The sequence below is a fragment of the Zonotrichia albicollis genome, chromosome 9 (assembly GCF_047830755.1).
Source record: "Zonotrichia albicollis isolate bZonAlb1 chromosome 9, bZonAlb1.hap1, whole genome shotgun sequence".
Classification (NCBI taxonomy): Eukaryota; Metazoa; Chordata; class Aves; order Passeriformes; family Passerellidae; genus Zonotrichia; species Zonotrichia albicollis.
The window spans coordinates 28,850,112-28,864,210 of NC_133827.1; the positions used below are offsets into that span (position 1 = coordinate 28,850,112).

Genomic DNA, 14,099 nt, shown 5'->3' on the forward strand with positions numbered 1-14,099 from the left:
GCACAGATGGAAAGGTCATTAACAGAAGTAGAAAAATCCTTCTGCAAATCTCACTCTGTAAAGGGTTTTATGTAACAGCTCAATCTCACTGAGATGTTATTGAATAACAGGCAGCATGCTGGAAATCTTCTAATGCTTTACACAGCCTGGATTTATGGACAGGGGGTTAAATCATTGTATTGCTTATTGTCTGAAGGATGAAGAGTGGAGAGGTCTGGACTGGTGATTTATTAAATATGGATCTGTTATGATTCTTTCAAAATGAAAAAAAAAAAGACAGCTCAAAGAATGATTTATTCTTCATTTAACAGAGTTTCAGAAATGAGGAAATCTCCACAAGTTCTTGAAAAATTTAAAGTAAACCATTTTTTCGATTAAATAGCAACAGAAAAAAATGAGATGCCAAAGGCGATAAGATACTGTTTGGGTAACTAGAGAGTTAGGCCTGGACAGGTTTAGTTAGGACTTCCCATGCAATATTTTTACCTTCATGAGAGAGTGTGAACTGTTTCACAAGACACAAGTTTATGAGCTGTGTAACCAGTGTCAGAGTTATCCAGTTCCCCTGCTGATGGAAAGTTCCTCCAAGTCCAATGCTCTCTCTGTTGTTTTATGATCTGAGGTTGCAGAACTTCTTTCCAGTTCTTACCACAATTCTGGCAAATCTAAGATGCTTAGCTGCCACTTCTTACTGCTTTGCTGGATTCACTTTTTCTCTCAGGTTATCTAAATTTTCACCTTATTTACTAATTTTGCTAAATACATGGCAAAGGAATAAACTGCAGCAATCTGACCACTAAACTTGAGCAGCACAAAATCAAAAAAATCTAAATGGGCAACAGCAAAACTTACACAACTTCACTATTGGATTTCACTGCATTTGAGAAACCTGTGTGTAAGCACAGATATCTTTGCTTTGATTAGTCTTCACACAATTGTTACTGCTTGGAACTGAAATTCTCCTTAAGATACAAGAATTACTACATTGTTTTCTTACACATCTTGATGGGAAGTTGATCTTAATGATTTGCATTCTCTCCTTACTGCCCTGCAGAGATGTACATTAATTTTTCTGTGTAATTTTGTATGCAAGGTTATTGGAGCAATGATGCTTCCAGAACTTAGGGTTAATAACTAAGAAAAAAAATTAAAGAAAAAAATTTTAATTACTTGGAGGAATGAAAACAATCTCCTGGTTATGTCCTATGTCCTATTAGGCCAACCTCCTAACACCTCACTTAAATTTGCATACCCTCCCCAGCTTATTGTCAGCAGATGAATTTATAACACAAGATCCTTTTCACCAAAGGCAAAGGTATCCCTGCTTTGTCTACTTGCAAAATATTATTCCATCCATTCCTCAAACAGCCATGGACCTCACTCTAATGCAAATTGTAAATTTAAATTCTATACAGCACCTGCCATGGAAGTAAATAGGTATTTTCAAATACTCCAAACAATATTGATGAAAAGATTTGAATAACTGCTGAAGTGCAGGGGTCAAATATGCTTGAACCTGGGACTTCAGAGCTACAGACAGAAATGAACCTGTGTGCCACCCCTTGCAGAACAAGTAATAATGATGGACTCAGCCAAGTGAATCCCTAGAGGACAGGTCTGGTTTCTAATACATGTACCTTCTACTCCCAACTCTAGTAACCAGAAACTTTTAGCAGATTTTAGCAAGATTGGATTTCCTCGTCAACAGATGGTCAATAAAGCACAAAATATTTTTTCATTCATAACAATTAAGTTATAATATTCATTTAATTCCCTAAGAATAGTGCTGATGAATCAAAAATGCACCTCCAGCAACTCCATATACAAGGAAATTTAGCAGCAGAAGCTAATTTAAGAATGAATAATATACAACTTAAAGACTTTCAGAACAGTCTGGACTGTTGTCCCAAATTTGCACAATAATTCCAACACCGAAGAGAATCCAGGTACACAGTAACAATGGCATTTCCATTTTCTTTTGCTTTTTTACTGGCCAGAAGCAACCAATAAATTGAAAATACTGAACAGAAGGACTCTTCAGCAGGACTAGAATGCAACTGAAAATACTGGCAAGGACTTCTCCCCATAGCTGGATGCCCAGAACCATTTTGTACATGTGCTTGTGTGCAGGGGTAAGAAATTGCAACTTATCCATTGCTTAGGCTTTAAAAAAAATAAAAGTAAATGATTTAAATAAAGCTAAAAATGCTAAGAAGTTGACCTGCCACTCCATGTGTCTGCTTTTGAAATGAAACTGCTCTGTTTATACAAAACACTTGTTCTGTTTACTCTGTGCCCTCAAAACAACAGACAGACTCACAATCTGTGAGAACCTTGGACTAAGTGAGGAGCAAAGAGGACTGGAGAAACTGAGAAGGAACTAACAGGTTTTTTCCTTGCCTTAGGCAACACTCCTGCACATGGCAATTATTAAAGGATTATGAAACAGAAGCAGGCACAGGCAGTTTTACTTCCTGTCACCCCTACACTTCTGTAATGAACATGCAAGGCTTAAGTTTCATAACAGCCCAAATAAGAAAACCAGGTCATGCTCAGGAGGAGTCATATTTGAGAACATATCCATCACTCAAGGTGATGGGTAGACCTTGGCTGGGTGCCAGGTGCCCACCAGGCCACTCCATGCCTTCCCAGAGGGACAGGGGAGATAAAATATGACACAAAACAAATTGTAGGTTAAGATGAAGCAGCTTACTAGAAGAAAAGTTTGTGTGTGCATAAACAAAGTAAAAAAAAATTGAAATTTTATTCTGTAGTTCCCATTGGAATGCCCAGCCACTTCCTGGGAAGCAGGGCCTCAGCATGGAAGTGATTGCTTGGGAGGGCAAATACTGTAAAACTGAATGCAACACCTTCCTCCTCCTTTTCTTATCTTTGATACCTGAGCTGATGTCATTGGTGTGGAATGTCCCTTTGGCCAATTTGTGCCAGCTGCCCTGGCTGTGTCCCCTGCCAGCACCTTGCCCATCCCCAGCCTACTCAAGGCAGGTGGGGTCACTGACATAGTTTATGAAAAATCCCTTTGCCAGGATCTTTTCTCCTGAGAAGCTGGGAAGCTTCAGCTTCTCCATGTTTTGCTACTTTGGAATGTGATTTGGAGAATTGCTTACCCAGCATGTGAATTGTTTTTACTTGGTGACCAATCACAGGTCCAGTTGTTTTGGGATTCTGATCAGTCACAGGTTTTTATTATTCATTCCTTTCTAGATTTCTGATGTCTCCTTTCTCTTTCTTTAGTATAGTTTTAATATATCATTTTCTTTTAATATAATATATATTGTAAAACAATAAATCAGCCTTCTGAAACATGGAGTCAAGATTCTCATCTCTTCCCTCATCCTGGGGACCCTCAAACACCATCACAAGGGGGAATGCTGGAGAGACAGAGCTGGGCCAGCACTGCTCAGCTGCACCCAAGCACTGCTGGGCTCTCAGCAGAGCAAAGCACAGCCCCGTGAGGGCTGCTGGGGAAATGAGCTCCAGTTCACACACACCCAGGGCATCACAGTAATTACTTTTTACACTCATTTCAGATAGTTCTGTTCAAATGCATTACTTTGTTCAAATGCATATATTTAATAGATAGAAACAATAGAATGTGAACACCAAGGCAAAGCGACCAAAGAAGAATACCCAGGAAAATATCAGTGTCTCCTTATTAGGCTTAGGTAATTATTAATATTGAATATAAAAGTAGTCCTCTCTTTTAGGAATCAAAGTATTATTATAGTAGTTTTAAATAACTACTATAATTAGTTACTTTAAAATTACAGAGTTCTTGGGAAAAAAAAAAATTGAAATATATTTCTCTAAATGATATTATTGATCTGTGCAGATAAAGAGCCCTTATTTGAATATTAAAAATTATTTCACCATATTAAAAAAATAATAGATAAGACCATAAAGCTTTTAGCTTACAGAAATATAACTGTAACATGTACATTTCTCATATTCTGACTGGAGATCAGCAATTCATTGGAAAGTTGGGAAATCCATGTTCTTCTTCCTTCCATAGAGAACATCTAGATTTCATTACCAAACTCCTGCTTTCTGAGGCTTAATGACCACTACGCTCAAAAAACATGAAGTCCTAAGGGGACAAAAAAAAAAAAAAGGCAAACAAAACAAATAATTAGAATTCCTAAATGTGGTTCTTAGTTCTGAGATCCCCTGGCTATACTGCACCTGATGTACACCTTACTCTAAGAAAGCTGAAAGGGTGAGAAGAAGGGGGAGGCACATTTGCCATGCCCTCACCTCTTGGGTCTTTCAGAATGGGACATCCACAGAGACGGTGAGAGACCAACAAGGGAGCTTTTAATCTATCACTGGCCACAGCTGTGCTTCCTTTACTAGGGATTTCTGCCCTGACTTTGTTCAGCCTGACTTATTCCCTCTCATTTTCCCTCAGACTGGAGTCCATCACAATAATGGCTGTCTTTAGTTTACTGGTGGGGGCCCCCTTTCTGTGCCTGAAAGCCCAGGGTGCTCCCACTCCCCAATGCTGCCCTTGATGCACTTGGAAGCACAGGAACACACACAGCTAAACAAAACCCTGCTCATGCTCAGGGCTGTCAGAGGCTGGAGAGACCTTTCCAAACTCAAGGTGCCTCACATGCTCCTTTCCTGCCTCTTCACATGCCCATTTCCCAGCCAGCACAGAAGCAGTGCATGTTCTGAATGGTACCTGGATGCAGAATCTGTACTGTTAGGTGGAAACAGGGTCGTGTTCCACACTGTTTTCAGAAAGGACAGTGAGCTGCTCTGCACTATTGACCATTGCTGGGAAGTGTTCTGACAAGTTCAGTGAGCTGAGCCTCCACAGCAGTCCCTCCATTTGGAAATTGCTGCTCTGAGAGCATCAATCCTGCTCAGTTCAGTGCTTCACATGCTTCCAAAGAGAGCTGGGAGGCAGTGGGTGCAGCATTCACCTGTCCACCAGCCCAGTGGGCTGCTTGGGCTTTGGATGGGTCTTTTGGCTACTGCTAACCAGTATTTTTCTGGTTTCACCATCCATAAATTTGCTTTCCTCTGCTAATGAGTCTGGAAGAAGTCTTCCCTTTTCCTTTTTTCAGTCCCACCAAATGTGAAACTCTTCTTAAATACAATTAGCTCTGCATGTAGTCTAGAATAAGCTTATTGTCTAAAATAATTCTGTGCTGCCTTTTGTGGTCAGTTTTACACACAGAAGTTCACAAGCTGTCACCCACTTGAAGGAGCTCAAATTTAATTCCTTTACCATCACAATTTAAACATGGAGATTAAAAAAGTTAGTTTATGTTCAAGTATTAGTGAATAACTTACGATCAGGAAGCAAGCACCAAGCATGACAGCTTTCATTTTCACATCGAGGTCCATTGGGAATGAGATTCCAAAATTATCTGTGTCTGTAAACATTTCCCGCACAATACCAGTCCACTGCTTGGAAATCCTCCCAACAGGACAAGTCTCATCCAGAGACATCACCTAGAGTGTAATATAAAATTTTAAAAAGAATCATCAAACCTGTCTGTCATAATATTCCCAACCCCATTTCAGAATAGATCCATTTAAAAGCTTCAGACTGTTATTTTAATTAATACAGTTATTGAGTGCAAGGGTTTGTACCAAAGGCAATCAGACTATCAGAAAGTTGGTCTAAAGTATCAGAGGCATGAACTTGATTCTGAATTTGACTGGGAAGTTCAGTTCCTTGATGGTGCTGGGATACACACTCTGCTGGAAGTGGTGTCTTTTAGCCAAGACAGTGAATTAGTTTCTCTTGCCATGCATCAGGAACTGCTCAAATGAAAATTAAACAAATTACATTCTTCTGCTCAAAAGCAGAGGTTAGCCCTCTGGCAACATTACATTTTCTAAAGTTAGAACCAGTCTTCTGGGTCATGTGAAAGATTAGCTTCTAAAATAAAATTACATAAATTTGCTATAGTTGCAACATCATTTTAAACATTAAATTGTAGCCTTGTATATCTTTTATTTAATGTCTACAAAAACAATGTTGTATTAACCAATATTATTTTAAAAGGAAAGATGTAAGTCCTCACTTATTCAGCTCTGTATTTCAAGTCTAAATTAACTTACTAGTTCATTGAATGATTATTAGATGATTAAATAAGGGGTTGAAGGAAGTCATTTTAATAAATACCTGATACAGCTTACTATATTTTCCTTGGAGCCTGACATAACAGATTCAAATGATTTTGCTGCTAAATATATCAATTAAGGGATTTGTGTGCAGCCACGGGAATTCTCAGTGATCACTGATGAGTGGCTTTAACATGTAATTTCTGGAAGTTTGTCTGGTTTTTCTAGAGTAATTTAGGTATATAGAGAAGTCATTTGATTATACCAGCATTAAAAGATGATGTAGAAATGATTTAATATATACAATTCAATTGATAGGTAGTAAGTTGAGCAACAAACCAATACCAAACTACTATCTGAAAACAGACACATGGAAACAATTTTTACATTGCATACCTCAAAATGAACGTCCTCACAACACCGGCACATAACACAGGGGCCATTAATTTTCAGAATATCCTTTCTTTTCTCATCCTGAATGGTAAACTTTGGCAGGCAGATGTGCCAGTTCTGGACAACATAACCAACTGTTGTTCCTGGAGGCGCCTGGACTTCCAGCTTCACAGGGAAGAGAAAACCTCCAAGTGAATGATCATGCTTTCATACGCTAGTGAGACAAAACCCACACCAACACACAGATGTAAAACAACCTATTTTTCCAAAACAATCTGGCCTTACAAAGCATTTTGCTGTGAGTGTTTTCAGAAGACCACTCAGATTGCTGACCTCTTATTCAGCTTTTGCCTTCAAGAAAAAAGTAAGAGACTCCTCAGGCTCCGGAGCACACAAACTATGCATCTACAATATAAAGACCAAAGTCCAGTGAAAGGAAGGCAGTGAATATCCCAAAAGCATTCAGTGAAGGCATTATAGGGTGCAGCTACTACAAATGCCTCAGCAGGAGCTCTGAGTAGGCTTAGATTTAGAGTTTCAGAAGTTGTATAATTCCAAAATTATGTTAATATTTAAAAAACCTCATGATCTCCTATGTTGAATGCCACTAGAGCTTTCAGAGATGTAAAATGAAAACCCTAGCTGTTAGTCTATGAAAGCTGTTGCCTTACTGTTCCATTCCAAGTGCAGATTTCAGCACCAGCCACAAGTTCCCCAACATGTTGCTTAGTCAGATTTTTCATTACCCCAATCAGAATTGCCCAGTGAGCCCAAGTGCCACAGCTCACTTCCCTCTTCCCAGACCAAGAACCCCGCGCACAAATCCTACACATCTCTCTTCCCTCACCTTACTGGTAAAACCCTGACTCATTTCATCTCACCTCCTGATTCAAGACAAGGTGGTGCCTGTCTGAGGAGGAGGAGGAGGGCAGGGAGAGGCAGGACTCACCTCCTGCAGGCAGCAGGGGCAGCAGCAGGAGTCGCAGCGGAGGGGTCTGTGCAGCCTTATCACCTCCCGGCCCAGGTTATCAATAATCTTCATGGTGAAGGGCCTGGCGGGCCCACAGCAGTTCCTGGTCATGCAGTCAGTGTCCTCTGCTGCAAAGTAAATCCTCTGCCCCAGGGCGTTCTTCAGCTCGTATTTGTTGTTTTCTTCAAAGTCAGTCACGACTGAAAAATGAGGAAAAACCTGCTAAATTCCTAGGAGGGTCTGGTCAGACAATCCCTGCTCTTTGGGAAGGCAAGACTCAGAGTCTGTCAGAGGGAAATGATGGAAAGGACCCTCAAGCAGTAAAGCCTGATGAAGAAGTTTAAGGGAAGGATGCACCATGAGCAAGGACATGTGGGAAAAAAACTGAGATTCCCATCTGTCCCCAGTGTCCCCCCTGGCCACAGGCACCCGAATAAGCACCACCATTACCAATAACACAGCAGGGAAGGTTCTCAGTGGAGAATTGCATGGATAAGAGTTAAAGAGAGATGTGCATCTGGGGGTGAAGCCTGAAAAGGGTACAAATAAGTTCAGAATAAGAAAGCCACAAAAAACCCTCCCAGTCAAGAATTACAGCAGCACACATCAAAAACGACAAGAGCCAGGACAGAAATTTTAATTAATTTCTATAACAAATGAGAGCACTCTTATAAGTTTTAGAAAGAACCAGAAGGAAAAATGCAGCAGCAACATTAGGGGGTATCTGGGATGTATGGTTAATCTTATTCCTTCTATTTGACAGACATTGATAATACACCTTGGATATTCTTAAATCACAGAATGAGGGGAGCAGAGGGAAAGTCATTCAGTTTGCTAAAACAGCAGGATTGACTGTAAAAGGGATCAAAGCCACATGCCAGTCAATGGAATTAGATGGGAGATGACAAGATAGAATGCAAAATCTTTAACTAAGGAAGAGAATAGAAATCATCGTTAACAAGTAACATTGGAAATGTGTGGCTTCATCTATAATTAGCTATATATCAACTATAGCATTTATAACCCAGATTATTCAGTTGCATTGCTGTGTATCTTTTGAGATATGGAACCTGCTGAAAATCTTCTTCCCTCCTGTTTTTCCTTCTTCTCCTCCACTTCTTCAGGACTTCTGCAGGAATTGAGGCAGGTAATACAAGACAGACAAAGGTGGTAATCACCTTAAAAATAGTGCCAAAGAAAGCCTAAACTTCACTGTTCTTGGGATTATTAGATTTAAATACTTTGTACTTACGCTCAAGAACTTCAAGTAGCTGATGAATTAATATCTGGTCAATCTGGTCATGGTTGAAAAATTAAACAGAAGAAACAGTTAACAAGTTATAACTAAAAAAACTGTAGTTTCAAGAACTGCTGTTTCATTTTAGAATAAAAATGTATGGATCAATAGACTGTGCAGAGGCAGATTATCTCCGAGTTAAGCTCTGGAATAGCTCACTCCCTTCCTTGGCCTGTCCCCTGCCAGGTTAGCAGTGCTCCAGGGCACTGGAGCTGATGGGGGCAGCTGAACCCAAACTGGTTTGGTGACAGAACACAGGGCTGACACATCTGTGCTCCTGTCAGGGCTCAGAGCCTCAGAGAGCTCTCACATCATGTGCCACAGACTCCACACAGACAAAAGCAGGAAATGGGGGTATTGAGTAGAAGCCCAGCTACTGCTCAGCTCTAAGGAAAATTCAGGGGAAAATCAGCCTCTCCTCACCAGTGCTTTTTTTTCCCCCTTTTTTTTTTTAACACTTTGCAGAACTGGCTACAATACATCAGTATTAATCTTTCCAGTGCTGAGATGAACTGTATTTTACACTACAAAGACATATTCAGTAATGTGGAAACAATTCTTATTTTGCTATTAGCATTCTCTATGCTGTGAAGTCTGACTGGCAGCTCTACTAACAATATTAAGAGGTGTGAAGAAAGCATCACATAGAAAATTAAGTGCTTCTAATGTGCTAGAGTTTCCCATATAATAGGAATTTATTCTATGCACCTTTCCAAAAGACATTACATCTCCCAAAGAGTAACTTCAGAAATGGGAGGGATGTATGACAGCCCTCTGTCTCTCATCCTTTAGCACCCTACTTTCCAGAAAGATACTCCATGAATAAGTGCTGCATCTCTAACAGGTATCTCTGCATTTAGACAATAGAAAAGGCTCCACTTAGCAGCCCACAGGCACCAGCCTATTCAGTTCCAACATAGCCAGATGCTTTATTTGCTATTTCATGGATGCAGGCTGCTTCCCAGAGCAGAATGCCTCATCTCTGGGCAAGGGGGAAGGGTGCAGGTACCTGTGTGAGGTACTCCAGTCCAGGAGGGCAGTTGGGAATAGAAGGAGGGATCGGCATCCAGATTGTCCCATCCATGGTGGGCTGGCTCTGGACAGGTGGGGGGACAAATCCTCCTGGGAACGCCATGGGCTGTGCCTGGAATCCATAGTTCCCTGCACCTGTGACATTTGGCATGGTAGGAGAGATATGGTCATGAAAGTTAAATGTTGGAAAATAATTGCCCTGTCCATCTTCAAAAGAGTAATTTATTCACTCTTTGGAACTATGGAGATCCTTATACCTTATTTATTTATGTTATGAATACAATAACTCTCATGAAGGGAGTTACACTGCCGTAGGAGGTTCTGATGCCTCACACAAAACCAAACCAAATAAATTTTAAAAAATGCATAGTTCTTGAATACAGAGAAATTTCATTCACATAGAGACAGTCAATTAAAAAAACAGAAATAAATAAATGAAGGTTATTTCTAATTAGAGAAGAAAGAATACTTTAAATTACATTAAAAGCATTGGCATTTATGCACTGTCAGTTGAGCAAATGAGGAATTTTAAAACAGAGTTTTCCTGGAACTATACCTTCTACTTTTGTGAAAGGAAATGTCCTTTTAGCAAAGTTCATCTACAGTTTTCAAGCAAATTGACTTTTAGACTTTCAGCCCACACCTGCTCAGCACCAAATTCCACAATACATTACAACACATGGACCAGTGCACGTGAAAGTTCAGGCAGTGGCCATGGTGGCTCAGGTGATGTAAGGTGGCCACATCACCCACCCCAGGGAAGAATCCCTTGGGCATTCACAGTCACTTTTATGACTGAGCACAGGCTTTTCAAACCAACTACCTGCAGCTGTTGTGGGCAAGTGTGTGCACATAGAATTACTCAAAACAACAATGCCTCTGTGACATCCAGGCACAAGCAGTGAGTGCTTGCTCCCTGCTACAGCCAGCTGTACTTACAGACCCCAGAGTGCCTTGTCCCAGGATGCATAAGCTTTAACTTATGAACAGCACAGTAACTTTGGCCAAACATTTTGCTTTTTACCTCTGACTTATGCTCTGAGCCTGATTGTTAGATATTTACTGTGATTTGGTTCTTCAGAAAGAAATCACTGCCAGAATGAGAGAAGCTGTTCAGAAGAGCTGCATTTTGAAGCGGAGCACAAAACGAGACAGAAGAGGAGAGAGCGAGTGAGGGAAAGCGTAAGGTGTAACCACCTGCAAAGCACAGCAACAGAGTAAGAAACAGGAACTGAATACATGCAGAACTGCAAGAGAAAAACAATTCTTCACTTCTCTATTTCCAGAGGAAAATAAAGTGAAATACTGAAGTAATATGGTAATTAAAAAGTCTGATTACCAGTAAGAACCTGCTGCACATGAATTGCAATCAGTAACATCCAGCAAACCTGCCTAGCAAACTCCCCACAGTGACCACTGAGGAATACCTGACATTTTTAACTCCTACCACTGCTTAGCACATACTAAAATGTAGAACCACAAAGGAAAGAAATGGCCTTTCAGCAAAACAGAAGTTAAAAGAAACTATAGAATTAATAGCAGAAAAATTAATTTGAGGTGATCACCCTTTTTCAACCCCATATTCCCCATGCTTATTTCCTAATGGTCTCACAGATCTGTAACCAAGCCACCCACCTTGGTAAGGCCCAGGGACCTGCTGAGGGGAGCCATAGGGCACTCCAGGTGCTGTGGCAGGTGGAGGTCCTGGAAGAATGAAATACACCCTGAGTATGGATCATATCCTCCTGCCCTGGGTGAAAGATCCCCAGCACTGACTCCTTTTCCAGAGTACACATAGAACAAAATCTAGGCAGCTGTTTTCTGTACAGCAAAAATACACATCAAGATCATATTTATGAGCAATACATGCATAAAAAAAAATAATGGAGTTCTGGTCCTTAAAGCACAGAAAAAAGACAGGTACTGCACAGGATGTCAGGAAGACGTCACAGAATCAGAATTGTTCAGCTGGGAAGGGACCTCCTGAGATCATCTAATCCAAGCAGGGTCAGTTCACTCTGCCTGGAGCAAAGATGCTTTTGTTCATTGCTATTTAGAAAGAGGCTCGAATTCAAAGCATTGCCAGGAACTGACAGCCTGCCTTCCAGTACAGAACATGGCAGAGAGCCATTCCCCTCTGTGGAAAACCTTTTCTCCCAACTTCTTCAAGTTCAGATTACAGTAATGCCTCCATTACTGTAGATGAGGAGTGTTATGGATTTAAAAACATTTACCATCTTCAGTTTTTAATAATAAATAACTTGAATTTCAAGATTGTTAAATTATTTATTGTTTTTGCTTGACTTCAGAAATCAAGATCTAAAAATATATAAGCTCTACATTTTGTAAAATATTTCACTTTAAAATGTAAATAATTTCAGGTTAAAACATTAATACATATTTCATATAATTAGAAAGTAAGCTAATAGCTAAGCTAATATTGCTTGAAAGTGCTGTCTTTGATGTTAGCAAAAGCTGACATTTTGTTTATATTTTACTCACCTTGCATTGTTGTAGATCTGCTTGTAGCTCTGCAAAAGAACGTTTTTGTCTCATGATTTTTAAACATACTTTCACATAAGAGCTATTCAGAGTTCTCTATTATTGATAAAAGATATGTGTCTCTCTAAACTGTATGGGAAAATGAAATTACAATACAAGTAAAAATAAACTTAATCTCAGCTTCCTTCTAGGCTATGTCCCAACTACTACTGAAGTCTGAGTTTTCTACGCCTACAGTCATGCTTTGAGTATGCTGAAATCATCCTCAACTCAGAAGAGCATTGGGATGTGCAAGACTGCACTGTGCAGCCATTCAGAAATATCCTGTAATTCATATGAACAATTTACTGCAGTAATTTAAGGGCAGCTGGCTCATTGTATTGACATTGCCCACACAACCTGCTCAGGTAAACCCTGGAGCAGCCATGCTGCCACCTATTCAGTTCTTCAAGCCATGCCCTTTCTCTAGTGGTAATACTAAATAACACATATCCAGTATTTGCCTTCACAGGATCACAAACTTTGGTTACCAAGAGAAATAAATTAAAAGAAACAAAAAACAACCAAACAACATAGCCCACAGCAAGAAAAAACAATCAAACAAACAAACAAAAAAAACCCAAAAAACCCACTAAACAATCTAACCCAAACCTAACCAAAATAAAACTACACACAAAAAACCGCCACTTACTGATACCAGCTTAAACCTTGAGAGTTATCTTTTTCTCAGGGGTAATGAGTAAAGCAAGGCAACAGCAGCAACTGGTATTACAGACAGATCCAAGACAGTCAGGAGATCCAAGCATGGAACTGTAAAAAAGAATGGTACGGGCACTAATTGTTAATAGGATTGAAAGCTTTAAAATAAAAAATAAATCTAGTTGTTCTCTAAAAATAATCCATTTCAAGTTAAACCATGAATAAAATGTGTCTGTTAAAGATTCTTCTAACTACTTCATTTCAATGAGGATGGTTGGTCAAAGCCGGGAAGTGAAACTGAAAGCAATTCCTGTTTTTCATTCCCTGAGTAAAAGCAGCTCTCACGGGGCGATGTCTGATGCTTCTGGAATGTTATGCAGATTCAGTTGCTCTTAAACCATTCCTTTTTAATATACTTTTTCTTCTACTTTACTAACTCTACTAGCAAAACCACTGTCCTATTATGCATACTTTAATTGGGTTCTACTCATAGGGTAGATTGGATTGTAGTCACTGTATGAATGGAGGAATATCACAAAGTATAGAAGAATAAAACTAGCAAAAGATCAGTTTATGCAGTGAAATGTTCCAGCAACCTGAACTTCAATGAAATACTGAGAATTACAACTAAACCCCTTGGTAAAGGGAGAGTAGAGACAGAATCATGTGATTTATTTAAAAGAAAGGCTTTGTCCAGAAGCCAGAATCTTTCATTGTCCCTACAACCACACACACCAGCCATTGTGCAATCTAGGATTTAGAAAAGGTTGATATGCTCTGTAGTAGGAAGCAATAAAGATTTTACAAAGCTCAGCCCTCTGAGCTTTATCTGATCACTTTCTCATTTTCAGAACTACATAACACAGCTACATGTCCCTAGCCTGAGGCATGTCACTAAATATGCTTCAAGTAATTCAGACGTGCCATAATTATGTTAATTATAGGCCTTCTACCCTTTATCAGAAAACCAGAATACTAGCACGACAAGTAGATTCATTTCTTTTCCAGCTCACTAAAATGTTGCAAAGAGCACGTTAATGTAATGTAAGCTCCCAAGCACAAACATGCTTAGTTATACAACAAGCCAAGCCCTTTCCAAGATTT

At 39.7% G+C, this 14,099-nt stretch overlaps 1 protein-coding gene across 1 annotated transcript; it reads right to left on the reverse strand.

The window, feature by feature from the left end:
- Window positions 1-260: 260 nt before the first annotated feature.
- Window positions 261-13,097, reverse strand: LOC102071011 (phospholipid scramblase 1). The gene is made up of 9 exons (XM_005489440.4): window positions 12,988-13,097; window positions 12,297-12,325; window positions 11,430-11,498; window positions 9,772-9,929; window positions 8,718-8,760; window positions 7,445-7,665; window positions 6,499-6,660; window positions 5,323-5,484; window positions 261-4,108 (listed from the first exon to the last, which is right to left on the reverse strand). The coding sequence occupies exons 2-9, from the start codon at window positions 12,301-12,303 to the stop codon at window positions 4,076-4,078; spliced, it is 855 nt and encodes a 284-aa protein (XP_005489497.3). The 5' UTR covers window positions 12,304-12,325; window positions 12,988-13,097; the 3' UTR covers window positions 261-4,075.
- Between the last annotated feature and the right edge of the window lie 1,002 nt (window positions 13,098-14,099).